Source organism: Ylistrum balloti, unplaced genomic scaffold (assembly GCF_031769215.1).
Source record: "Ylistrum balloti isolate Yb309-2 unplaced genomic scaffold, AGI_CSIRO_Ybal_v1 Utg370294, whole genome shotgun sequence".
Lineage (NCBI taxonomy): Eukaryota > Metazoa > Mollusca > Bivalvia > Pectinida > Pectinidae > Ylistrum > Ylistrum balloti.
The window spans coordinates 701,800-729,625 of record NW_026782222.1 but is presented as its reverse complement, the minus strand read 5'-3'; the positions used below and the strand labels follow the sequence as shown (position 1 = coordinate 729,625).

The window sequence follows — 27,826 nt, the reverse complement described above, 5'->3', positions numbered from 1 at the left end:
TTTTCATTGTTTGAAGATCTGCCACCAGGTGGCGTGCTTGATATTGTATATAAACATGTCATGAGACGAAGATAAGTTAATTTCATAAATCCACACATAGGGATTTCAATAGCAACGATTCCGCTTGGAGTATTAAGGATGAAGGCTCTTATTGTTTTAAGTTGTGTAGTAGCCTGCTGTTATGGTACTGGAATTCCAGGGGGCTATGCGGAAGCTGACATCAAAGACCCCACATTAACAGAAATGGCAAATTTTTTTGTTGATCAGTACAACACTATGTACCAAAGTGGTGCCAATGCCGCACAATACCACGACGTGACACTTATGTCAGCATCACAGCAGGTAAATTACTTAACACATTCATATATGGATTTTTTTTGGTAATTAATTTAATATACTGCACTGTTGGTTGAAAACGAAAGTAAATAAACAATTCGTGGCCAGTGCCAACAGCTGACTAACGTTACAATAGTGCCACTCTAAGGCCTGAAATGAACAAGTCGATTCCAACAAGTCTAACATTAAAACTTCGAAATAGCATTAATTTCTTATTTATTTACTTGCTCCTGCATTTGCTGATTCGTCCATTTGATTTGATAGACATGTACAGCTAGATGTATAAGCTAAGCGTATAAAAGTGTTATATATCATTACAATTCTTAAAAATCAGTTAACTCTGACCGTGATTGTACACCTCAAAAATCTGTCTGGTCTGCTGCCAGAAGAGGTAATCAAAATTTTGGAGCATGTGTTTGACATGTTAACAATTTTGACTTTTTAAGTATTGTACATTACTTAAGGTTCAGATTCTAATATCAGTTTTAAACATTTTGCTGTCAATGGATGGTAGGTAGGATTTTGAAGATGTTGTTGACAGGCCTGACATTTACTTATTCAATCTGGTGTGAGATGAAACTTTCTCTTGATAATTTGATCTTTAAACATAGGGATTATTAAGTCTCTGATTTGTATTTGATCAAGAATTTAGCATTTTGCGTGGCTTCACCATGACAAGGTTCTGACCTAAATTCTACACATAAGGCTATGACTGATAACCTTCGTATGGCAATTTTATTGAAAGTAAGTCTCCCTGGCACATATATTTGTTAAACTTGATAAGACTGAATCATACTGCAATCTAAATCTTTTTAATGTAATAAAGCTTTAAGGTATATACAGTTACCAGAAGGTCGTAAATGAAAAGAGCAGAAGGAGTGTAGATTATACATGAAACCTCAAAGTTTTAAAAGCTTCCAATAAACTTCTAAGAAAACTATGTAGCTTTATATCACATTCATTGCACTTTTATTTCTGTCAGATTATAATTTCATATACCATATTTATCTGCTTATAATCCCCTGCCCAAAAGTAAACCACCTCTTGATTTTTACAGAATTATTGGTTTTAAGATAAGTAAGTTAAAAGTTGTTCACAAGTAAGCCATCTGAAAACTTTGTTAGTTAATTAAATTTTACACCAAGGAAGGGAGCTTATTTGAGGTGAAATACGGTCAATAGAGATCCATATGCATGTGTGAAGTTTAAGATAAAAAAAATCAACCTAGCATTGATGAATCAGATTTCATACTTATTATCTGGTTGCTGTGCTAGTATGATTTCCAGACAATTACACTCAAGCATTCCTGACATTGAACTTTTTGAGAGAGAAATGTCAATGACATATTTTCAAGGTCAAGATCACTACAACATAATTATTTACATGATAGCAAGGGAAAAGGATTGATTATCCACGCATTCTTCACTAGATCTTGGTTTATGTTAATTCATTAGTTGGTAGCATATCTAATTCTAAAGATATCGACAGGTGCTATTCACATGTGTGCCTTCTATATATTCTTTTAAACAACCTTGTAGTCATAAACATGTATCACCGTAAATGCAGATTCTAGGAGATATTCTTTCATATTTGATAGTTTCCAGTAAGGATTTAACTAAAAAAGAACTTGCCATATAAATGAAGTCATTTTAAAAAAATAACATTTCAATTATTTTCCATTTTACTTTTTATTAGTTTTATTTGACACTTTCTGGCTGTGAAATTGATAAAATTTGTCTAGACACCAATTTTTTTTTTCAATACCATCTGTGATATTGATTTTAAGCAGCACCTACTTCTGATTTCTTCTTATAGTTTGGAAGCATATGAAATTTAAGATAAGTAGTTTATATTAAGTTTTCTTTCATTTTCATCAGAATTTAAAACATTTTTGCAAAAAACACAGGAACATAATTTGAAAATCTGTCAGCTCAATTTTTTACATTTTTATTCTGTAATGATATTTTGTAGTTTAGTTAGACATGGTAGCTGTCACTTTAGTGCTTCTTAATGGTAGTTTTTGAAGTTGATCAACTGATGTACAATACAAAACTGAATTGTACTAAACACACCAAATTTTTCCACAATAAAGTCATGGGGGCTAACACATTACCTCTGACTCAAGTTTATGGCATGGGCTTATTACAGGGCAACCAAATTTTACTAAACACCTAAACAGTAATAGCTATGGGTGGTCCAGTGATTTTTGGGATTCAGATATTTGAGTACAGGACTCCTGCTTTCCTTTGCCATGGAACTCACTCAGATATTGAAAATCCACTTATCTCTTAGAATTGGGACTCGTCAGAATTTTGGAATTAGTGTTCTTGACTCCCAGTAAAAATCGTACAAAAATTACTAGTGGTCTTATTATGGGATATTAAATTATTCCCAGATGTATATTTTATCTCGATCTACTCAATGACATCATCTGCTAAAACTTACATAGAAAGTTATTAACATGTGGCAGCATATAAAGAATAAGTTTTAATGTCAAAGCACTGTGGAATTTTACAGGTACAATGTATTATTTAGATAGAGATTAAATGGCTTCATCAACAAAACAAAGAGTGTGCCATGGAAATTTGGGAGAGTAGAGATAAGGTAGATGTCATGAATGAAACATCAATATCTTCCTTCGTTAACTGTTCATTATTAAACTAAAGGATGACTGCTACCAGCAATGTACAAATACAGCATGGTGATAAATTAGAGTTTAGTTATGTCTTTTGGGGAGAAGTCATTGATAAACCAAGGACTGGGGCAAAAAATAGTTCATAGTAAAAGATATACTTGTAAAGAAACTCCGACCAGTGTTCTAAAGAAACAACATTAGGTATCAGCAATCCTTTAGAGTATGATAATTTGTTGTTAGTACATACATAATTACTTTCATATCTTTATACGATACGATGTAGAGTAACTCTGTATCTGATATTAAGAAGATGTCTGGTAATAGACCAATGTGCTTCAAGTGTGAGATATATTACAAATGCTGCTTTAATTCCTTAATATGTAGGTCCAGTTTTAGATTTGACATCTCATATGAATATATTCCATTACTTAAAATTAAAAATCTACTGTAATAACTTTCACATAGTAAAAAAAATGTTAGATAATGCCATCCTATTGTATTGTAAGAAAAATTTGCATGGTACAGTGGCTGACAATATGGCACCTGATCAAAGATGTAAAACAGGTGTTTTTGACTGCTCCAGGGAAATCATCCTATAATGAAAGTGATTAAGAAAAACAAACAACAACTTTTGATCAACTTCACTTTTACCTGAAACCAAAATTCCATGTCACATCACTCATACTGGATCATATATGGGATCAATGAAAAGTCATAGAGCGATTTACTTTCTATGCAACATTTTTCTCTATTCATGGAAAATACCAGGTAGTGCATTATGTTACAATGTCCCAGTACTTGAAAATGGTGAAAGCAGGCTTCTGCATATGAATATCTATAATTGATTTTGTAGAAAAAAAAACCGTTGTGTAAACTAAGTGTTAAATATGTCAAATTATAGATGAGAAAAGATGGATTCGAAATTCCTATCCTGGAATGGGGCTGTCAAATTATGGATCTTCTTGTGATAAACTTGTGGTTAGCTATTAGTATTGATATCCTAAGACAGCAGAGGAGAAAAGAATTTAAATCCACTAAGCAATACATGTACATAGGTGTTTTTTTCTTTCTTTTCAGGTTGTTGCTGGTATGAACTATGACCTGAAATTGCGTATGTCAAATGGAGTAGTAACGGTTTGTATGCCTAGATATGCTTTATTTTGGTAACATTTATGGGAAGAGATTGTTTTTACAGTTCATCATGAAAAAAAAGCAAATTTAATTGACCTCGACTGTTGATGTGATGAGATTTGATGAAAGGAATATATGTTTTGTTTGTAAATACTCACATCAAATGAAGCACCCCAAAAATAAATGATTTCGATGTTATATTGAATAAGAAGGAGGTAATACATTGGTACCTCATTTATATCAACAGTACCTTTAAAATTCTAAGCAAGACCAATCATTAATGATAACACCTATCTCATTTGTAAAGGACACAGTAATATGCATAATTCTTTAACATATCAGTTTTTTTCTTAATGAAGCATCACATTACTTAGTATATTGATAATGGTTTCCAGTCAATTATTGATGCTGACTTTACTTTAAATCAAGTGAATATGATGCTATTATGAAGGCTACCAAAAAGTGTTAAGTAAATATGTTTCTTTCTGTATGCAGCAAATATGTGATGTTGTCATTTTCGATCAATCTTGGACTCATACCAGGCGTGTAACCAGCCAGAGATGTAAACCTATTGCAAAAAAACGAGGTAATATGGGTATTAAGTTGTATTTTGGAAATGTTAAAGAGAAGAAGAATTTTAAAAATTTTTATTTGAGTACATGATTAGATGGCAGAATTCTTACTTCACTGTATTAAGAGTTGTGGCCCTTTGTCACTTTGTCATAACAGGGGCGTATCTCCTACACTGTACCACCAACAGTTACTGTACCAAATTTTGCAGGTACAGACCATATAAGGATGGTGGAAAGTCACATACTAAAACCAATTCATGTGTTTCAGTCTTGTTGCCGTTTATAAGTTTGGCTGTGTTAGGGGACTAAGCGTTGAATATCCCATCTTGTCCTTTTTCAGTTGGAGGTTATGAACCACATGCTGTGGATGCTGAGGTGATGATGATGGCCAACTTTGCTCTAAACAAGATGAACTTGCTACAGAAAGAATCCAACAGCTTGAACAGAGTTGTTGCAGCCAGTACTCAGGTAAACCAGTCTTCAGTATCACTACTTCTGTAAAACTTTTAAAGGGAGGGTGTGGGATATTAAAGGGAGGGTGGGGGAAGGGAGGGTGGGGGATATTAAAGGGAGGGTGGGGCAATATTAAAGGGAGGATGGGGGGATATTTTTGTAGTGTTCATGAGTTTTTTTAAGTAAATTTCATGAGTACTGTTCATTCACAAAAGCAAGTTCAGAAGAAATGTATTCTTTTGAAAAACAATAAAATTAGAGACCCTATAAGATATATGATATCACAGTATTTTGTAAATCTAGATAGAGCATTTAATGCTACATAGGGTTTGACATCTTTTGAAACTAGGATGCTTCCATTGAAAATTTAACACAGATTTTGAAATATGGCATGTGATAACAGTTGGAAAACTGATATCTATTATTTGTATACCTGTTGGTGATGAACTTGGATATATTTTGCTTTTGTCCCAGCATGATAAACGTTAAAGCTGGTAAATTTTGTCTGTTGAAACATACTTAATACCATCAAAATATACAGAGGATCTTTGAGAAAATGTGACAGTTCGTTTTCCAGAAATGATATGCATGAGTGATACATAAACCATAGGATTTTACTATGTTATACGTGTTCTCTATTTCACAGGTGGTTGCTGGAACAAACTACAGACTCACATTGGAGCTGGACAATGGCGTAAGCAAATAACATTCTTACTGTCAACTATGCTATGTGAACCATTGTCTATAAATTTTCATCCTTGATTCCCAAACAGAGCACTAGATGCTAACTGTTATACAATTGTACTATCTTGAGCTGTGTTCACAAAGCTTTAGTAATTTATTGCTGAATGAAGAATTTTTTGTTTAGACATTTTGAGTTAAAAATTCTTCTCTCATTCTAGAAGAAATTTCATTTTTATAAACAATTACTTTTCAAGAAAAGAATGTTCTTAAAATACGGAACAAAAGCTTGTTGATGTGCTTCCAGTATTTTTGACCCACAAGAGATAAAGATTTTCAGAATACTAATAGTCATGCAACATTGTGATGTCTGTGGATACTAGATGAAGAAAAAGCCCAACAAAATTATTAAGTGATATTGTATACACTGTAACATTAACATTACTGGGTATTTATATTCACAGAAAACTTGTGAGGTCACAGTGTTTAACCAACCATGGACCCAAACTACTGAACTGACCAGTAACACATGTGGTCCCACTAAGAGACAGTTGGGTGCCCCCCACTCCATCAGCGTTAACGACCCTCAAGTTCAGGAGATTCTTTCTCAAGCTATTGAATTGGCCAATGGAATGTCTAACGCAATGTTCCGAATGTCAGAAGTGTCCATACAGCATATTACCAAACAGGTAAGTGATGCAGGAGGCTGTCCAATTTTCCAGTTTAGATCAAAGATGATCACTAGAGTCTGTAACAGGTACTTGTCAAATATTGATTCTATCACAAAATTGAAGACAATTGAGAAGTTACAGAATTTCAGTCTTGTACATATACAAGGAATGGATTCTATGTCTTGTACATATTTTTGAAAGGTTTCTACCTCATGAATTCCACAAAATTATGTCAAATGTGGGTTATTCCTCACAAAATGTGATTGTACATGACATGATATTTATTATGATGTCACTTTGCATTAAATGAGGAACAGAGGGACATAAAGACTGATTGAGGTTTTAAAAAAATGTAGCATCTGGTCTTTAAGGTGTAAGGCAAGTGTTGTATGTACTTTACCACTTAACTACCTATAACTGACTTACCATGATATCCTTCTAATTTTAACCGACTGACCATGCCAATGACCACCCTATAAATGACTGACCATGTAAGTCATCACCCTATAACTGACTGACCATGCCTATCATCACCCTATAACTGACTGACCATGTAAGTCATCACCCTATAACTGACTGACCATGTAAGTCACCACCCTATAACTGACTGACCATGTAAGTCACCACCCTATAACTGACTGACCATGTAAGTCATCACCCTATAACTGACTGACCATACAAATTTTTAGCCTACGGCTCACTATAATTGGCATAGTATGTCAGCTGAAGGGTTTTTTTATTGGCATGGTGCCAATGCCATGTCAATCAACACCCTTTAAACACTTGCTTTGTCACCCAGCTGCCTTTAAATGACTGACTTATTCATTTGCAGCCATATGTTAAGAATGTGTTTTTTAATGCTTCAGGTTGTAGCTGGTTTTAAATACGAGTTTGACCTTCTCATGGGTGAATCTTCGTGCAGGAATATTGAAGAAAGCAAAGGACTGACTGCTGCCCAATGTCCAGTTAAGAACGGAGGAATGGTCAGTAGATCACACTGATACATTAGATTCTAATTTGGTCAGAGTCATGGTGATGAGAAATAGATTTTTGAAATTCCATATATTTGTTACTTGACATTCATGGAATTTGTTCAGTGAACTATCATATACATATTTGAATTATTTTTCAGTCTCAAGTATTCCATGTTGTTGGTATCTGGCAGTCGTGGATGACTCCACAGTACCAAGTTACTGTTTCACCAGTGGTATGTACCTGTCACGGTTAACTAACACTGCTTTCACATTGTTTTAGCATGTTTCTTTCCCAACTGTAGACATTATTTCTCACCTTTTTAATTTTTCATTAGTTTCATTGTGTACAGTTTACATAGAAATTTTATGGCGGTGGGTTTTCTTTCTTTCCTTTTTGCCATTTAATATTTCCTAGTTATTTGTTGTGTAAGATTTGCTGCCATCTTTGAGGTATTTTTTGTTGAAAGTTTGTCGGCACTAGCTTGTTTTGCTTTCAATTTCATGTTATTTAAGGAAATTTAGTAAAGTTCCTTACACAGTTGTTTGTGTCCTATGGGAAAATTTGGATTTTGTGACAATTAAGTCCTTCTGATTGTCTCTGCCTTATCGTTATCGGTGAAATATCGTGATATTTGACTGGTAGGTTGCTTGGGTGAAGCCCAACAAAGTTTAGTAAAAGGAATGGCCTTGATCCATCTCTTGGATGAAGCATGTTTTTTTTTTAAAGAAATGACCTTGTCCTGAATTTACAGGGGTGAAATTTGTTAAAACTTTAAACAATTTCTTCTGATTAACCAAAAGATCTAGAATTATATTTGGCAAGTAGGTCTCGAAGGTGAAGGATGAAAAAGTTTGCAAAAAGAAATGACATCGAACCATTTTCAATGTCACAGGGGTCAAATTTGTCAAAAACTTCTGATAAACCAAAAGTCTGAAAAACGGGAATTCTGATGAAAAGATGTTTGTAGGTCAAAGCCCAACAAATTCGAGACAAAAGAAAATAGAAGTGATATTTACTTTGAATTTAGGTCATAACTGCCCCTGTTAGGAGCCGAGTGTCAGAAGCTAAAGTTTGTTGTGGATAGTATGTGCCCACTTTGAGTGCCTATGGTGCACACATTAAAGTATTTGTTATGAACAGTGATTGTATTTTTTTATGAACATTGAATACCAAGTGAATGATGCAATTTTCCAAAGGTTGAAGTCAGAAGAAAAAGTTTTCACAATCAGTTCTTGGATCTGTATCATAAATATCAAGGATTTTAGAATAGTAAACAGATAATTTTATAGAAATGTCTCCTGACTATAATGGACAATTTTTAATGAATTTCAAAATGGATGTGTTAAGTTTAGACAAGATATTACCATGTAGGGGATGTGTATAGTTGGGGAAACTTCTCTATGCCTGTTTTGACTGGAGTAAGTGTACTGGTTGAACTTCCTTATGCCGGTTTTGATTTGAGTATGTGTGTTGTTTGGATAACTTCCTTATGAGTATCCTGACTGGAGGACAGTGTATAAATAGTAAGTTGTAACTAAATTGTCGTTCTAATTTGATATCTAGTTCTGTCGTTCTAATTTGATATCTAGTTCTGTCGTTCTAATTTGATATCTAGTTCTGTCGTTCTAATTTGATATCTAGTTCTGTCGTTCTAATTTGATATCTAGTTCTGTCGTTCTAATTTGATATCTAGTTCTGTCGTTCTAATTTGATATCTAGCTCTGTCGTTCTAATTTGATATCTAGTTCTGTCGTTCTAATTTGATATCTAGTTCCATCAGAAGGCAGCTCAGTTTTATAGATACAGAGTTTATTTTCTAGTTTAGTTCAGTATTTGGACAGAAGTTAGCACTGTTTTGACACGATAAAATTGCATACCTTGATCCGTATTTCAGTATTATTAACACTTTCAGCATTTTCATAGTGATGATGGGATATTAAGATACTGGAAGCGTGAATCAATAAAATGCAAAATTTTATAACATAGAGATCACAACATAGTACTAACCAGAATTACACCTTGATTGGTTACTGTACAACTGGTTCCTCACATGATCAGCTACTTCGGGTATTTGGAATTAAATGATCAAGAAAAGAATGTTATGCATTACATAATATATAGATATGCATGAAATTGGATTTTATAAATACTACATTGTATGAGAGGCTTACCTCAATTATCTAAAAGAAATTTTCAGTGAGTAATATCTTTGTTACTCTAAAACATACCTTATGGGTTTAACATATAGAAAAGAAAAAACGAAGAATGTTTTTCATTATTGTAATTGCAGTATATATACCAAAAGTAAGTTTTGATAATTCACAAAGAAACTTTTAGCTTGATTGACACCGTTTTTCATAATTGTATTTTCTCATGTGAAGTATCAGAAGTACAGTAAATTGCATGGATAAAGAATGTAGGTGCCTGTTAATAAACTGTCTTTTTATTTATGCTTGTTGCAAGAAGTGTCCCTCTTCACTTATTTGTAGAGTGCCTGAGAAGTTTTCTGGTGTGGATGTCCCTCCCACTGCACTTCATAACCAATGTCTGGCTTTTACTAACAATCACATTTACTTTGTGCCATTTTTATAACAAATAAAAGTCACTATTAACACAGTTTCCAATAATTTGTTTTACTTCACTGGTCATTTGGGTTGCACTTCTACACTGTTTTGTGTGACATCAGTAAAGTTAATGTAAAGAGTAGTACATGCTGCTGAAAATGCGGATACATTTATATACAATTCTTGTTACTGTGTAGAAAGCACAAACAGTGGTTGGATTGAGATATTTTTGGATATGATTATAATATGGCTGATGAACATCTGCCTTTGTAGTGCGAAAATAAAACACAACATTTTAACAGCCACAGTATTGAATAGGTGAGGATTCTGAATACTGACTGTTTTGTTGCTCAAAATAAAGAAAACAAAATGGTTGATTCACAAAAGCAGAGAGAGGTTTATTACTGGAGTATGTTTGCTGTATGCATTATCACTTTACTTCAATCCTTTAATCAAATTAGTTCTTCAATTAACTGAGATTGAAGTCCATGCAGGTCTGCTAAACTTTAATATAGCAGTGCACATGTATGTGATGGTATAGCAATACTTCAATCAGAACTATTTATCTTTTTAAAGTAAGGGCAAAAAGTGATACACTGTACATGTAGTCAGACAAATAAATGAATTACAAGACCTCCAGTGTGTGAAAGACTATCAAACTAGACATCTTCAGTTTTGACCATTTGCATGTATTCTAAGAGATCACAGATATGTGACCAAAGTTTCCACCAATAGTCAGCTTGTAACATCTGAAAGGTGATAGAGTGTACATTTCAGTGATAAAAAGGAGATAGGTATATCCTGGTAAAAACCCTTGAATTTTGAAGATGACAGATCACTGTGACCAAAACCTCCATTTTAAGCTGTGTCAGCTGCAAAGACACACCTGTATGATATCATGTATGCTATTTAGGAACTGACCTGATCTGATAGAGAATCTTTTGGTTTTCCCTGTAATGTAGGAGTTGACCAACCCTATCAGAATGACTCAGAGATACTGATAGGTGCTGCGTGATACTCTCCTATCTCGGATGTCTAATACATTGTACGTAGTAAACTGGTGTAAAACATCTGTCGTGTTGCCATTCAAGATAGGACTCATGACAATCTCAAAAATATGTAAAGGACTTTCTGACAATGTTAAAATATGTAAAGGACTTTCTGACAATGTTAAAATATGTAAAGGACTTTCTGACAATGTTAAAATATGTAAAGGACTTTCTGACAATATTAAAATATATAAAGAACTTTCTAACAATATTAAAATATACACAGAATATTCTGACAGTGTCAAAGTGTACAAAGGACTTTTTGTCAAAATGTTTAAAGGACTCCAATGTATGTAAATGACTCCAATATAGGAAAAGAACTTTCTAACAATGTCAAAATATCAAAAATCAGACACTCTGAAAATGTCAAAATGTACAAAGGGCATTCTTACAATGTCAAAGTGTACAAAGGCTTGGTTAGGATTTATACTAAACTACAATGATATATTGGTTGGCTTATTTACAGCAGTTGTTTGAATTTATATTAAATCTGTAACAGATGTAGGGCTTATTACCAGGAATGGGCTTATTACCAGACAGATAGGTAACTTCCTACCTGTTTTGAAGAACACATGATATGAGTTAGATTCACCTGTGACAGACTGGTCATTAGCTGACTCAATCATATCTAGTATCTGAATAGACTTAATATCAAGATCTGTTTGAGTTAAAAAAGTGATTAAAAAGTTATATCAAATGAAGTATGTTTTAGGCTACAATAAGATATTGTGAACATTCAATTATTATTTTCCAAAAGCATATTGCCACTTGAATAATGTTTGGTATATATGATGTTTTTAGAACAAAGATCAGTATCTCACAACATCATATATAGAAGTTACTTAAAATCTTATCACTTAATCTAAGTTTAATGAGATACTTTCTTTAAGAGTAGAATATTTGCCATTTGCCTGCATAAAAATGTATTTATGAAACTTTATACACTTAACTTCTAGGATTTGACGTACTGAACACAGAAACACGATTGCCATACATCATATTAACAATTCAGATGTACATGTGAAAGACATTACTGGAACACAAATTACACAACATAAATAAAAAACAACTTTTGTGGAAGATATTTGTGGTTTTAGGCTAGGCACCTCAGTGGTTAATGTTTTACATTCAAATAAATGCTTAACTGTAAAGTCATCTACAGACAGCTGAAAACAATCCCGATTTAAGTATTTACCATAGAACATCTAGGGTTGACACTTGACAAAAAAAAAGATAAAACCCTTGACATTGACATTTTCCTGTACCAGAGATACTGTCTGTCCTATACACATCTAAGGAAATGGAAAAGATGTACTAAACCATATACAACTGATCTCAGGGATATCTGTCTTACATATAGAGATATAGAAAAGGTAAAGTTTACGATTGTTACAGCTCAGGAGATATCTGTCATTCACTCAGATATAGATGTCCCACATCCCAATGTGTCTGGTGTATTACAGGAGATATCTGTCCTGTACTCAGATGTAGGAGACATATCCCACACCACCAATGTGACTGGTGTATTACAAGAAATATCTGTCCTGTACTCAGATATAGGAGACATATCCCACACCCCCAATGTGACTGGTGTATTACAGAAGACATCTGTCCTGTACTCAGATATAGGAGAGATATCCCACATCCCAATGTGTCTGGTGTATTACAGGAGATATCTGTCCTGTACTCAGATGTAGGAGACATATCCCACACCACCAATGTGACTGGTGTATTACAGGAAATATCTGTCCTGTACTCAGATATAGGAGACATATCCCACACCCCCAATGTGACTGGTGTATTACAGAAGACATCTGTCCTGTACTCAGATATAGGAGAGATATCCCACATCCCAATGTGTCTGGTGTATTACAGGAGATATCTGTCCTGTACCCAGATGTAGGAGACATATCCCACACCACCAATGTGACTGGTGTATTACAGGAAATATCTGTCCTGTACTCAGATATAGGAGAGATATCCCACATCCCAATGTGTCTGGTGTATTACAGGAGATATCTGTCCTGTACTCAGATGTAGGAGACATATCCCACACCACCAATGTGACTGGTGTATTACAGGAAATATCTGTCCTGTACTCAGATATAGGAGACATATCCCACACCCCCAATGTGACTGGTGTATTACAGAAGACATCTGTCCTGTACTCAGATATAGGAGACATATCCCACACCCCCAATGTGACTGGTGTATTACAGAAGACATCTGTCCTGTACTCAGATATAGGAGAGATATCCCACACCCCCAATGTGACTGGTGTATTACAGGAGATATCTGTCCTGTACCCAGATGTAGGAGAGATATCCCACACCCCCAATGTGACTGGTCTATTACAGGAGATATCTGTCCTGTACCCAGATATAGGAGAGATATAACACACCCCAATGTGACTGGTGTATTACAGGAGATATCTGTCCTGTACCCAGATGTAGGAGAGATATCCCACACCCCCAATGTGACTGGTCTATTACAGGAGATATCTGTCCTGTACCCTGATATAGGAGAGATATAACACACCCCAATGTGACTGGTGTATTACAGGAGATATCTGTCCTGTACCCAGATGTAGGAGAGATATCCCACACCCCCAATATGACTGGTCTATTACAGGAGATATCTGTCCTGTACCCAGATATAGGAGAGATATAACACACCCCAATGTGACTGGTGTATTACAGGAGATATCTGTCCTGTACCCAGATGTAGGAGAGATATCCCACACCCCCAATGTGACTGGTGTGTTACAGGAGATATCTGTAACCAGATATAGGAGAGATATCCCACACCCCCAATGTGACTGGCGTATTACAGGAGATATCTGTCCTGTACCCAAATATAGGAGAGATATCCCACACCCCCAATGTGACAGGTGTGTTACAGGAGATATCTGTCCTGTACCCAGATATAGGAGAGATATCCCACACCACCAATGTGACTGGTGTGTTACAGGAGATATCTGTCCTGTACCCAGATATAGGAGAGATATCCCACACCCCCAATGTGACAGGTGTATTACAGGAGATATCTGTCCTGTACCCAGATATAGGAGAGATATCCCACACACCCCAATGTGACTGGTGTATTACAGGAGATATCTGTCCTGTACCCAGATATAGGAGAGATATAACACACCCCCAATGTGACTGGTCTATTACAGGAGATATCTGTCCTGTACCCAGATATAGGAGAGATATAACACACCCCCAATGTGACTGGTCTATTACAGGAGATATCTGTCCTGTACCCAGATATAGGAGAGATATAACACACCCCAATGTGACAGGTGTATTACAGGAGATATCTGTCCTGTACCCAGATATAGGAGAGATATCCCACACACCCCAATGTGACTGGTGTATTACAGGAGATATCTGTCTTGTACCCAGATATAGGAGAGATATAACACCCCCCCAATGTGACTGGTCTATTACAGGAGATATCTGTCCTGTACCCAGATATAGGAGAGATATAACACACCCCAATGTGACTGGTCTATTACACACCCCCAATGTGAGATATCTGTCCTGTACCCAGATATAGGAGAGATATAACACACCCCAATGTGACAGGTGTATTACAGGAGATATCTGTCCTGTACCCAGATATAGGAGAGATATCCCACACACCCCAATGTGACTGGTGTATTACAGGAGATATCTTTCCTGTACCCAGATATAGGAGAGATATAACACCCCCCCCCCCCTGGTGTATTACAGGAGATGTCCTGTACTATAGGAGATATCTGTCCTGTACCCAGATATAGGAGAGATATAACACACCCCAATGTGACTGGTCTATTACAGGAAATATCTGTCCTGTACCCAGATATAGGAGAGATATAACACACCCCAATGTGACTGGTGTATTACAGGAGATATCTGTCCTGTACCCAGATATAGGAGAGATATAACACACCCCAATGTGACTGGTGTATTACAGGAGATATTTGTCCTGTACCCAGATATAAGAGAGATATCCCACACCCCAATGAGACTGGTGTATTACAGGAGATATCTGTCCTGTATCCAGATATAGGAGAGATATCCAACACCCCCAAGGTGACTGGTGTATTACAGGAGATACCTGTACCCAGATATAGGAGTGATATCCTACAACCCCAATGTGACTGGTGTATTACAGGAGATATCTGTCCTGTACCCAGATATAGGAGAGATATCCCACACCCCCAATGTGACTGGTGTATTACAGGAGATATCTGTCCTGTACCCAGATATAGGAGAGATATCCCACACCCCCAATGTGACTGGTGTATTACAGGAGATATCTGTCCTGTACCCTGATATAGGAGAGATATCCCACACCCCCAATGTGACTGGTGTATTATAGGAGATATCTGTCCTGTATCCAGATATAGGAGAGATTTCCTATACTCAGATGTCTTTACTGGAGATTGTATCCTTCACAGACTGATGTGTTCATAACATCATAGAATATTGCTCATATGATTGCCTTTGCACTAGATATGATATAAGATAGATGAATACTGAATTTAAAAATCAGTAGTATTTATTTCAGTCACTTATATTGAGATGAAGTCCTTGATCATACATTTCAACTTCTTTTAAATCAAAACTGTAAACTTAAACAAAGAATTAACAAATTGAGGTCATTCCACACATAACAAAGCAAGGTCTTGTTATTTCCAGGTAGTAAAGGAAGACAGACCAGTGGAGACAGAAAAGCTCTCAACCCTGTCAATGTTCCTTGCCTTTAAGAAGAGACACAATAAGGTCTACTCCTCTACAGCTGGTGTGTACAACATACATACATTTGTTAGATACTAATGATGCTCTCTGTTTAGTTTTTAACCCTGAGTTACTCATAACAAGAAGCAGAAACATCTCTTTAATATTACAAACAAAATGTTTGCAAGTTTTCTCTAAAACTTTATAAATATTGTAATCAACTCTCCATTAATGTCTAAACACAACTTCAAAGGCATTCAGTTTTGGTCTCAGAATTTTATAGAGTTGCAGTCTGGTTGAATTTACTGTTGTATCCTGCTGTACTCTATGTATGTTAGTGAAAAAAAGGTTGCAATATCCCAGTTTTCCACTTTCCATACAGCACTCTTTAGTTTCCAATAGGTTACTGTCAAGGTTATTATTCTTGAGGAGGTTTATTTCTTGCTATTTTTGAGAATAGAATAAAAATAACACTGGAATATTTTGGATATTTTTGTGAGAAACATTGATTTTAGAAAGATTTATGTACTGGTAATGTATGTGTGACATTCCAGAGGAGAAGAAACGATATCTGATATTTGAGGACAACATGAGAACTGTGGCCAAGATTCAGCAGACGGAAGGAAAAGGAAGCACAGCTCGCTATGGGGCCACAAAATTTGCAGATCTCACAGGTGAGCTGAAAAAACTGAAACCAGACTCCATTGCAAGAACATACCTTGGGTAATAGTATCTCAGCATACTGTAAACATGCTAATTTTGGTGCAATTATATTTTAGCGTGTTATCACATTTTAGTAAATTGGTGCAATGATGAATTAATGCATCCACCATGCTTGCTTTTTAAACATTTTGAATGTATTATCATATTTAGTGAAATATTTTCAATGTGAAAGTGCTGAAATAAAATAACGATGGAAATATGTACGTTTACAGTATATTTTGCTTAAAAGTTGAAGTTTCACTTGGATGATTCATGTTGTTTACGAAGTCGTAGTTGCCTGCAGTATATTATGAGGAACATGTTAGACCACAGAAGTTGAATTGCTTTGATTTTGTGGTTGTAGAGTCTGAATTCCGCCAGTATGTTGGTTATAAATGGGACCTACTTGGTAATGTTGGTATGCAGAAGGCAGACATTCCCCGAGGGAACATCCCAGAAGCATTCGATTGGCGTGACCATAATGCTGTGACTGAAGTTAAGAACCAGGTTAATATATATATATATTTATATATACAATTGGTGATGTGAATAACAGGCTAGTGAGGTCAATTCAGTCTCTTGCTTTTCTACAGAAAATAGAGAATTTTCAGATATCTGTAGATAGTTCTAAAATTCTGTATGTGTCAGGTTTTCTGAGTATAGAAAATTATGTATGTGTCAGGTTTTTCTGAGTATAGAAAATTATGTGTGTGTCAGGTTTTCTGAGTTTGGAGAATTCTGTATGTGTCAGGTTTTCTGTGTAGTTTTCTTATTGAAAAGTATGTATGTGTTAGGTTTTCTGAGTATAGAGAATTCTGTATGTGTCAGGTTTTCTGAGTATTGAAAAGTATGTATGTGTCAGGTTTTCTGAATATAGAGAATTCTGTATGTGTCAGGTTTTCTGAGTATAGAAAATTATGTGTGTGTCAGGTTTTCTGAATATAGGGAATTCTGTATGTGTCAGGTTTTCTGAGTATAGAAAATTATGTATGTGTAGGTTTTCTGAATATAGAGAATTCTGTATGTGTCAGGTTTTCCGAGTATAGAAAATTATGTGTGTGTCAGGTTTTCTGAATATAGAGAATTCTGTATGTGTCAGGTTTTCTGAGTATAGAAAATTATGTGTGTGTCAGGTTTTCTGAGTCTAGAAATTGGCTGTTAGAATGTATCATAATATCCTAGTTTGTGTAGAACCAGTCCAGTTAAGGCTTTGTTAGCATTATGAGTGCATTGTTTAATAAGCCTTGCGACTAACTTTGTGTATTACCACTAAAGCCTGTTAGCTACTTCTTCAATGTAAAAAGGAGTTGTACTGATGAAGTTTAGTGTAATTGTTGACAGTAACTTTGCGTTCTAACCCTTTTATTTCAGGGTTCCTGTGGGTCATGTTGGGCCTTCTCTACCACAGGAAACATTGAGGGCCAGTGGGCTATCAAACGAAACAAACTTTTGTCACTTTCAGAACAAGGTAATGTAGCTAGGATCCAGCAGTCAGAATCCAATCATAGATTGTAGTAGACTTTGATATAGAATTCATGTTACTAAAGTAACCCTGTTATGGAAGTGACACCCAGTACATTATGAGTGACTGTAGTGTGTTCATTGTAATTGCATGGTTGTGATATTATCAAATGATTACTACTTGAAAGGGTACAGGGAGTATGTAAACTGACATTTATTTTGTTTACTTTATGTATTTTACAATAATTGTGAAACAAGCTTTAAGCTTATATTAATTGCTGTTTGTTGGCTTGGATGGAAGCATGCAAGGGGTTAAACTGTAGGAAGAAATTGGAGTACATGGGAGAAAACCCAGGTGGTTGGGTAGGTGAACCAATACCTTTTCACATCTATTCAGGGAATCGAAGCCTGGATTTCTAGTTTAAAGGGGAGTTGGTTACCACTGCACCATGCCAACCCATCACACCCAGACAAATCCCTTTGTGGAATTTAAGAAATTTTGATAGATTTATGCAAAGTCATGTGTGCCAATTTATTGTTGAGAATTTTTGTAACTAATTTGATATTTAAATAAAACAAAAAAGGCAGGACTTGTTCAGACATTATTGAAAATTGAAAAAAATTGAAAAGAATGAAATTGTTGTAATTAGAAACTCTAAGAAATTCTGGATAAATGAAATATTTTTCATTGTTTTCAGACAAAAAACCTTTAATTTTGTAATGTCACAATTAAAAAACAAAGCAAGCAGTAATAACATATTCATCTGTGTGGAAGAGTTTTGATGTGTAAATATAATACAAAAAAAGTATAAAACCATTAAATACAGCATAAGTAAGACATTTGACTTTAAACAAAGTTAGACTTTATGGATCAAGGCCGTCAACAGCAGAACTCCTTGAAGGTAATTTTATGGAGAGAGCACCTGTTTGTAACTTTCTTCACCTGTCTAGGGTAGAAAGTGTGACAGTGGTAGAGACAGGTGTTGTTAGGCAATCTAGGCTGATGTCACGATTATTGTCCTGACCAGATAAGGAGCTGATAGCTCTCCAAGGTCATCAACCCTTTTTAAGATCATATAGAATGGATTTAAGGAACTGAAATAAAACAAAAAGTAAAAATATCTCCAATTTTATTCAGTTATCAGTGATTGCAATGTTTTATTATATGTACTTTAAGAAGAAAAATATTAAAAAAAAAAAAAAAAATAAAGTTAGGAAAGATCTTATTTGATTAAGGCATTTATAATTGATACAATTGACAGAGCCTTATTTTTAGAGATGGTATTTACCTGAAATCTCTTTTATAAAGACCATCAATACCTTAAAACACAGCTCATTGCTTATATACCCTACCCTATGCTGTTTGGTGCTGTTAATAACTTAATAATTTAAAATACATTATTCACTATGAACAGTGTAATGTGTTAGATGGGACAGCCATTTTGATGGTTTGTTTGTTGTTGGGTTTATCAGCCCATGAACAGCAAGGCTCATTTTGAGAAAGAGTCTTCTTATAATAGTTGGTGGCTACCAAAATGAACAACATATGCAAGGTCAGTCATTATGCTATTCAGAGAGTAATAAGGGTAAAGTATGTTGCCAAATAACACAACAGCACAGACTAATGTGTCCCTCAGCTGCCTGAGAAACACAAAGCTGCCATGGCTAGGGAGTGTCCAACTACACACCTTGGATCATCACTCGAGGCTTTGCAAGTCATTGCTCTAACTGATGGTGCTTCATCGCTCTTTCCATGCCCACAATGATGATATAATGGTCATGTACTAGACATCAGCCTTTGCTAAGTCAGATTTATATTTTGGCATTGCCATGCTGATGTAAATATGCTGCTTTATTTGACTCCAAATAGATACAATATCCAGAACAGCTGAACCTTCTGCTGTTGTCTTTTAGAATAAATTCTCACAAAATCTAGAGTTTGAAGGTCTTTCTTTATTTACTGTTGGTCAGTAGAATATGTATCGGGCGGCCAGGTCTTTGTCTATTACTTGAATATAACAGGCCAAATCTTCTCTAATCACATACAATAAATAAAGGTATGCAGTGCTCTATACATATAGTGCTTGGGTTGTTAATCCATCCTTCTTAGAAGTGTTTATGTATCATTTTCACATACTGTGTAACTTTCAAAATAATCAATCTCCATTGAAATAATTTGAAAACTTATGTTTTTCTTACAGTATCTAGTCATATTTTAGTTTTAAAAATTCTGTCCAAAAATTGCAAATTTGAATGGTCCTTGTCACTGATTCTAGTTGTTTCGTGGTGGTTAACTGGAAATTGACATCACATATTCTATTTATTTGTGATTATGTCTTAGATTCTATTTGACTTACTGAAATAATTTGTATGTAATTTAATAGTAATAATGATAATGGTACATTTATTCCTGAAAAGTTAACCTTGAAGGTTACTGATATGCTGATTTTGCTCAACTCTGAAATACCACAAATACTAGGCCGTTCCTAGTTCTCAGAAGTCTGATTGTGAACACTGGCAGATGTACTTTTAGTAATTTTGTATTCCAGGACATGGCCTGTGATAAGATTTCCAAGTGTATCGGTGTAGTTTAAAATCACCTGTTTTGAGGTGCCTTTGTATGTGACTCAGAGATAGCATGGTTCTGATAGGGGTACCATCTGCCTGTTCTCACCAGCCTCACCCTGTCGTCTGAACTGTATATTTAGGTCACAAAGATAAGGATAAAGGAGTTTAACATATTTGGGAATTCTCAGAATTTTATTTCAAAACTCCTTGACCAATAATGACACATATCAATATAAACAACCAAAATGGAAAAAATAAAAAGTGGTAATCCAACAAAAATCTTATTCTCTCATCTTTGATTTATCATCCAATTATATGATTTTCATTGCCTATAAACAGACACCTGTTACATGTAATGGGTGACTGTCTTACTATGGACATGGAAAAAGCTTATACCAAAGGCTGTGATCCAACTTCAGTTGACCTTAACAGGACAGAAGTCAACTTGGTGACCTTTTGTGGTCAGAGTGAAAAGGACAAAGTGAACAGAGATGAGCGTGACCTTTTCAGAACATAGTGAACTTGTGAACACATTGACCTTAGGTCAAGGTGAATATGTGAATAGGATTACATTAGGTCAGGGTGAACAGAGTGACCTTTTATGTTCTCAATAATGGCCAGAGGTTAACTGGGTCATTTTATGAGAGCTGTAATGGCGTTATGTGTTCAAACATTGTCAATATTAATTATAGAACTGGTTGACTGTGACAAGGTGGATGAGGGCTGTAATGGTGGACTTCCCAGCCAAGCATACAAAGAAATCATCCGACTTGGTAATGTTTTACTCCTTATGCAATGGTTCACTGCCTCTCCAGTACATAATTTTGTCCTAGTATTATGTACTATAAATCAACGTTTACATCAGTGAAATGTTAGGGTTAGGCTAACTAGCTGAATGTCATTGATGCATTTTTTTTTAAAAATCGCATATCCAAGAATTTTTTAACAGCCCAATATTTTCACGAAAAGTTTCCCTAAATCAGTGGCATTCTTTAAGGCATTTATACTACACAAGGAAGAATGACCAATTATATATATATTTATAGCAAGGTAGCATTTAATATCTCTAACTACCTGTATTGAGTTTGTATACCTATCTATGCTGGGTTGTATATATGTTCCATGTTGATCTACCTATGGAAATGAAATTTACCTGTATTATAGGTGGCCTGGAGACAGAAACCAGGTATAAATATGATGGTGTAGACGAGAAGTGTACATTTAACAGGTCAGACGTTAGGGTGACCATCAACTCATCAGTGTCCATCTCCAGTAATGAAACAGGTAGGTTGTAAAACACTTTAATTTAGATGTTTGACCATGTGGTAATGCTAGTAACTTAGATATTTGACCCTGTGGTAATGTCAGTAAGTTAGATATTTGACCCTGTGGTAATACTAGTAAGTTAGATGTTTGACCCTGTGGTAATGTCAGTAAGTTAGATATTTGACCCTGTGGTAATACTAGTAAGTTAGATATTTGACCCTGTGGTAATGCTAGTAAGTTAGATGTTTGACCATGTGGTAATGCCAGTAAGTTAGATATTTGACCCTGTGGTAATGCCAGTAAGTTAGATATTTGACACTGTGGTAACGTCAGTAAGTTAGATATTTGACCCTGTGGTAATGCTAGTAAGTTAGATGTTTGACCATGTGGTAATGCCAGTAAGTTAGATATTTGACCCTGTGGTAATGCCAGTAAGTTAGATATTTGACCCTGTGGTAATACTAGTAAGTTAGATATTTGACCCTGTGGTAATGTCAGTAAGTTAGATATTTGACCCTGTGGTAATACTAGTAAGTTAGATATTTGACCCTGTGGTAATGCTAGTAAGTTAGATGTTTGACCATGTGGTAATGCCAGTAAGTTAGATATTTGACCCTGTGGTAATGCCAGTAAGTTAGATATTTGACACTGTGGTAATGTCAGTAAGTTAGATATTTGACCCTGTGGTAATGCCAGTAAGTTAGATATTTGACCCTGTGGTAATGCCAGTAAGTTAGATATTTGACCCTGTGGTAATGCCAGTAAGTTAGATATTTGACACTGTGGTAACGTCAGTAAGTTAGATGTTTGACCCTGTGGTAACGCCAGTAAGTTAGATGTTTGACCCTGTGGTAATGTCAGTAAGTTAGATATTTGACCCTGTGGTAATGCCAGTAAGTTAGATATTTGACCCTGTGGTAATGCCAGTAAGTTAGATATTTGACCCTGTGGTAATGTCAGTAAGTTAGATATTTGACCCTGTGGTAATGCCAGTAAGTTAGATATTTGACCCTGTGGAAACGCCAGTAAGTTAGATATCTGACCCTGTGGTAATGCCAGCAACTTTGATATTTGACTCTGTGGTAACATCAGTAAGTTAGATGTTTGACCCTGTGGTAATGCCAGTAAGTTAGATGTTTGACCCTGTGGTAATGTCAGTAAGTTAGATATTTGACCCTGTGGTAATGCCAGTAAGTTAGATATTTGATCCTGTGGAAACGCCAGTAAGTTAGATATCTGACCCTGTGGTAATGCCAGCAACTTTGATATTTGACTCTGTGGTAACATCAGTAAGTTAGATGTTTGACCCTGTGGTAATGCCAGTAAGTTAGATGTTTGACCCTGTGGTAATGGCAGTAATCTGTAAGTTATCTATAAACTGATATTTTCTGTAAACTGAATAATGAAATTAATTTTGCTTTAATCTTACTGGCTGACTTTTTACCATTGAGAAGATTATATATATTGCGATGAACATCAAGACATTCTGATATTTTTTATGATAACACTTCATTAATGGAAAAAATTGTTATAGATACAAGAAGATATCAGATTGACATAATACACTACATTTATACTTGTTAATGAAACATGATAGGGGACATTACTTTTGCTATTCTTGAATATGTTTTAAATTAATTTTCGTACAGAAATGGCTGCATGGCTAGCAAAGAACGGCCCCATCTCCATTGGTATCAATGCCTTCGTTATGCAGGTAATGAAGAAAGGCCAAAAATTTCTCAAGTTATGCAAATAATTTCTGTAACTATGTTGTTAATTCTGCAGCAATGTCTTAACTTTGCCAAAAAAACAAAAATTAAAATGTTTGACACATTTGCAAAAGCAGTAGAGATGAATTTTATGATTTTGACTATTAAGTGAAAGTTTTTGGGAACTAGATGTTCTGGGGCTGCCTCAGTAGATTAGGCTGGTCAAAGTAAATGTGTAATAGAAGTTTTCTGGGTTCCTTGTGTTTAGTGGAAATAAGCACTACATGAGAAAACATGTATGCGAGACTCAGATAGGTTTTTAAAACCTTTCAAAACATAATATAAATTATTTTCAGTTCTATATGGGAGGTATATCCCACCCATGGAGTTTCTTCTGTAATCCCAAGAATCTGGATCATGGAGTCCTCATCGTAGGATATGGCGTTCGTAAGTACATATATCAAACAACTAGTAATCTGACCAAAGTCGCCCAGTTAAAGGTTAAATTTTGTAGTCAATGATTTTTAACATTGTAAAGCGAATTTTGTCATATCATTTGACCAATGGCTAATGTCATCGAGTTCAAGATGAAGTGTTTGTAAGTGTTTGCTACGTTGAACAAAATTAATAGAAATATTAGAGATAATAGAGATAGTAGAAAAAATTCTGTTTCTTGTACTCTTGCTGTGCAAGTTAATTTCACTGCTATGGCCCTGTCTGAACTATCAATGTGCTCTGAATTATCAATTTTTTTTTGTGTTGTACAGAGGATGGTACACCCTACTGGGTGGTGAAGAACAGTTGGGGACCTGACTGGGGAGAAAAGGTAGGAATTCAGTATCTTACTGAACCTTAATATTCTAATACAAAAAGTAATCACTTGTTGCTGGTGTGAATTTCAATCTACAGTAGAAAATTTACTGTTTGTAAAAGTTCAGAAAAATTCTCCCATTATAGTGCCATATCTCATATCACAATCATCAATTGTATTTTGTAAACATTGAAATGAGGCATAAAAACAGACACAAATTACAAATCCTATGACACCTTTCTGTTTTATATTGATGGCATCTCCCCAAGGTGTATTGCAAACTTTAAGCAACTTCTTCTACAGAAAAATGAGGATTTGATTCATATAATTACTTTGAAGGTCACATTGCTCAAGAGTGTTAAAATTGAAATGGCACTTGATTTGTAACAGACTATAAAGTAATCAGTAAACTATGAGGCTTGGAGTCACAAGTCACAACATTTGGGATAAAAAAGTAGATTTTATTTTTATCTTATACCTGGTCCAACTGTCAAAGGGGCTGAAATGTATTAGATGAAGGGTTTCCTCCATTTTTGTGATTGATAATTTACTATGATATTGTATCTCTGTATTCATTATAAAGACCTCCCTAAATTTCTGTCTGGTGTTGTAGGGTTACTACTTGGTGTACCGCGGAGATGGTGTCTGTGGCCTCAACACAATGTGTACATCAGCAGTGGTTGACTAGTGAAGTGAGACCTACCAACACCACAATTTTTAATGTGAAACATCAGTAACAGTTTAACAGTATCAAATGATTTAAGTACTTATGTACCCTGTTTTGTAAGTGTTCATGTTGTAATGAACAGGCTGATGTGGTGAAATCAGTGAACATATAGTGAAATTTTAACATCTAGTGGTACATACATGTAAAGCCTTCTATTTAACATGCAAAAATCCACATTCAGGTGTTCATTTGACCGTCTCCAGACTTTTGGAAAATCATGTAACAAATTTGTTTTTTTTAAAAGATGTAAAATTCATTTTTGTATGAAAAATCAAAATGGAAAGTTGTTTATTTCGTATGTAACAAGGGTGTCATAGATGTTCTTATTTACTACCAATACCCATTGTCACATATTCCATTTTTGTGAAACAGTTTTCAAAAGTTGACCATTGTTTTGTTGAATTTTAAAGATGATGCGACTCCCAAGTAGGTTGATTTCAGCAGAATCTTAGAATCTGCTATTTTACATCATTTCATTGAATTTTTTACAGCATAAGGTGAAAATTCAAAATAAGTTATGTATTTTGTGTTTTTTGGTTTTTTTTTTGTTACTCCTTATGAATTCTTGTAAGTGCTATACATATTGTGCGATGATCTGAATTCTGAATGTTTTTACACATCATGGTACTGTGATAAAACTAAATTGAATTTCGACTTAACGAACAGTTGAGGATTTTTTTAAATTTACAGAAACTAAGATAAGTTGCTTCTTTTTGATCAAAGACAGTTTCACTAGTCATAATGCTAATAACAGGTAATGAATGTTTATGGAGCTATATGTAATTTTCTTAACAAAATATGTATAATTTTTTTACATAGTTTATATTATAAGAATTGTACATATTTGATAATTGAAACAGGATGTCTTGATTAAAATTGTGCTTTTGTTAGCAGTAACAGAAGTCTTTTCCATGCCTAAAATGTCACAATTTTGTCTTGTCCATTTGTGCCTGGTATATACGGTGTACATATTGTCATATGCAATTGATAATGCTATATATATATACACTTATACACAATTTGTGTTTCCAATATTTTATACATGCATATATACATGTTTATAGACAGATATTAAGAATGAACAATTTTCAAGATCTGAAAATGGACTTATTTATGTACTTAAAAAATTTATATATCTAATCATTTATAAAAAAAAATAGATTACTGATATTAAGAAATGAGGAATTTTCAAGGTTTTGAAATGATCTAAATTCTATATTATTTGTTATTCTACATGTTTACATAATAATGATTGTCAGTGTTTGTGTTTACATTTTCCGGATTGTCTGGTAAATAATTGTAGATCATTAAGACAAATTACTCAGAATTATGAAGAAACCAGTTATGAATTAAAAACATTCCAATTTTATCATTAACATCATTGACAGATATTACAGGATACCCATTTTATTTGTTTTTTTTTCTCTTATTTAACATTTGGAAAGAAGATTTATTGTAAATACTGTTTTGAGTTTTAAAAGTGAATTCAGATGATGATATTAGGCGTCATAAATTTCGACAGAAGTTTCAGCTTCATTTTGAAATATGAAACTGTTTTTATTGCTTTCAATTATTTTTGGAAAAAAAAAATCTTTTTAGAACTAATCAGCAACGAAAGTGTTTATATGTATGATGATATTAACTTGAAACTGTTAAATTTTGTACGTGTTCAGAAAATAAATTATTGGAAGCATATTATTGTTTTTCATTCAATAACACATCCATTATTTATATACCAGTTTTTGTCTGGCATTGTTACATCACTGAATAACAATATGAAAATTTTAAAACTCACAAGGGTCACTCATGTGTGAATCTGAAGGGTCACAGGGTGTACTTACTGGTAGATTTTCATCCAAATGACTGTGAAATCTGTAAGATCAGAACCTGCACTTGAGAATGTGTTGAGACTCCAGAAGAGACTGAGGAGTAAAGTGGTAAGTGATTGCTTACAAGTGATTAGATGTAGCTTGCACTTTCAGTTTCCAATGTATATCGGCTGATGCGTGTCCAAAATGTCCACGACTTATTCCTCACACACCTGACACCTTTTTTTCATACCCGGCCCCACTTGTATAAAACATCTCAACTTGAGATTTCCTCAAGTCGAGATTTTCCTCAGCTGATATCTCCTCAAAAACGGCTTGTATAAAATTTTCTCAAGGAACAGGAGGAAGGCATCGGCTAGGATGTCCTGAAATTCCTTGAGATATTTTCATACAAGATATTTTCAAGGAGATATTAGCTGAGGAAAATCTGGGCTTGAGGAAATCTAAAGTCGAGATGTTTTATACAAGTGGGGCCTGATACATGGAAATTGTTTTATCAAAAACAGGAAGATATTAAGGTATCAAAAGTGTAAGCAAAACGACAGTCAGTTATCATAGGGTAATAGGTCAATGTGTTTTAAATACTTTTCCTTTACTTCGAATAAATTTCAGCAAAGTTAATCAGATGAGCGATACAGGCCCGATGTGGGCCTCTTGTCACTAGAATATTTTGGTAAGCATTTAATGACTAATACATGACAGTAAGACACATCCCTGGCTTGGTGATGGATTAATAGTTACCCAGAATGTACTACAGGGATTGTGTATTATTTACAATTGTACACCTTGACATTGTACAAGATCAGTCTGTTAATTACCGACCTGTTTTCTGTACCTTGACACTGTAAAAGATCAGTGGGGACCCAGAGTAACCTCTTTACCACTGAATGTATCCAAATAAGAAGACGGACTTCTAATACACATACGACACTATTATCTTTTTTAATTAAGTTATGCTT

General features: G+C 34.8%; 1 protein-coding gene across 1 annotated transcript; it reads left to right on the top strand.

Moving 5' to 3' along the window:
• Window positions 1–38: 38 nt before the first annotated feature.
• LOC132553047 (cathepsin F-like) lies at window positions 39–26,733 on the top strand. Its single transcript, XM_060217251.1, has 18 exons — window positions 39–342; window positions 4,049–4,105; window positions 4,598–4,688; window positions 5,015–5,142; window positions 5,774–5,821; window positions 6,273–6,497; window positions 7,346–7,462; window positions 7,612–7,686; window positions 15,756–15,858; window positions 16,349–16,468; window positions 16,861–17,003; window positions 17,868–17,964; window positions 21,218–21,298; window positions 21,690–21,809; window positions 23,441–23,505; window positions 23,857–23,947; window positions 24,268–24,326; window positions 24,925–26,733. Exons 1-18 carry the CDS (start codon window positions 139–141, stop codon window positions 24,997–24,999), a joined length of 1,899 nt encoding a protein of 632 aa, XP_060073234.1. The 5' UTR covers window positions 39–138; the 3' UTR covers window positions 25,000–26,733.
• The last annotated feature ends 1,093 nt before the right edge of the window (window positions 26,734–27,826 follow it).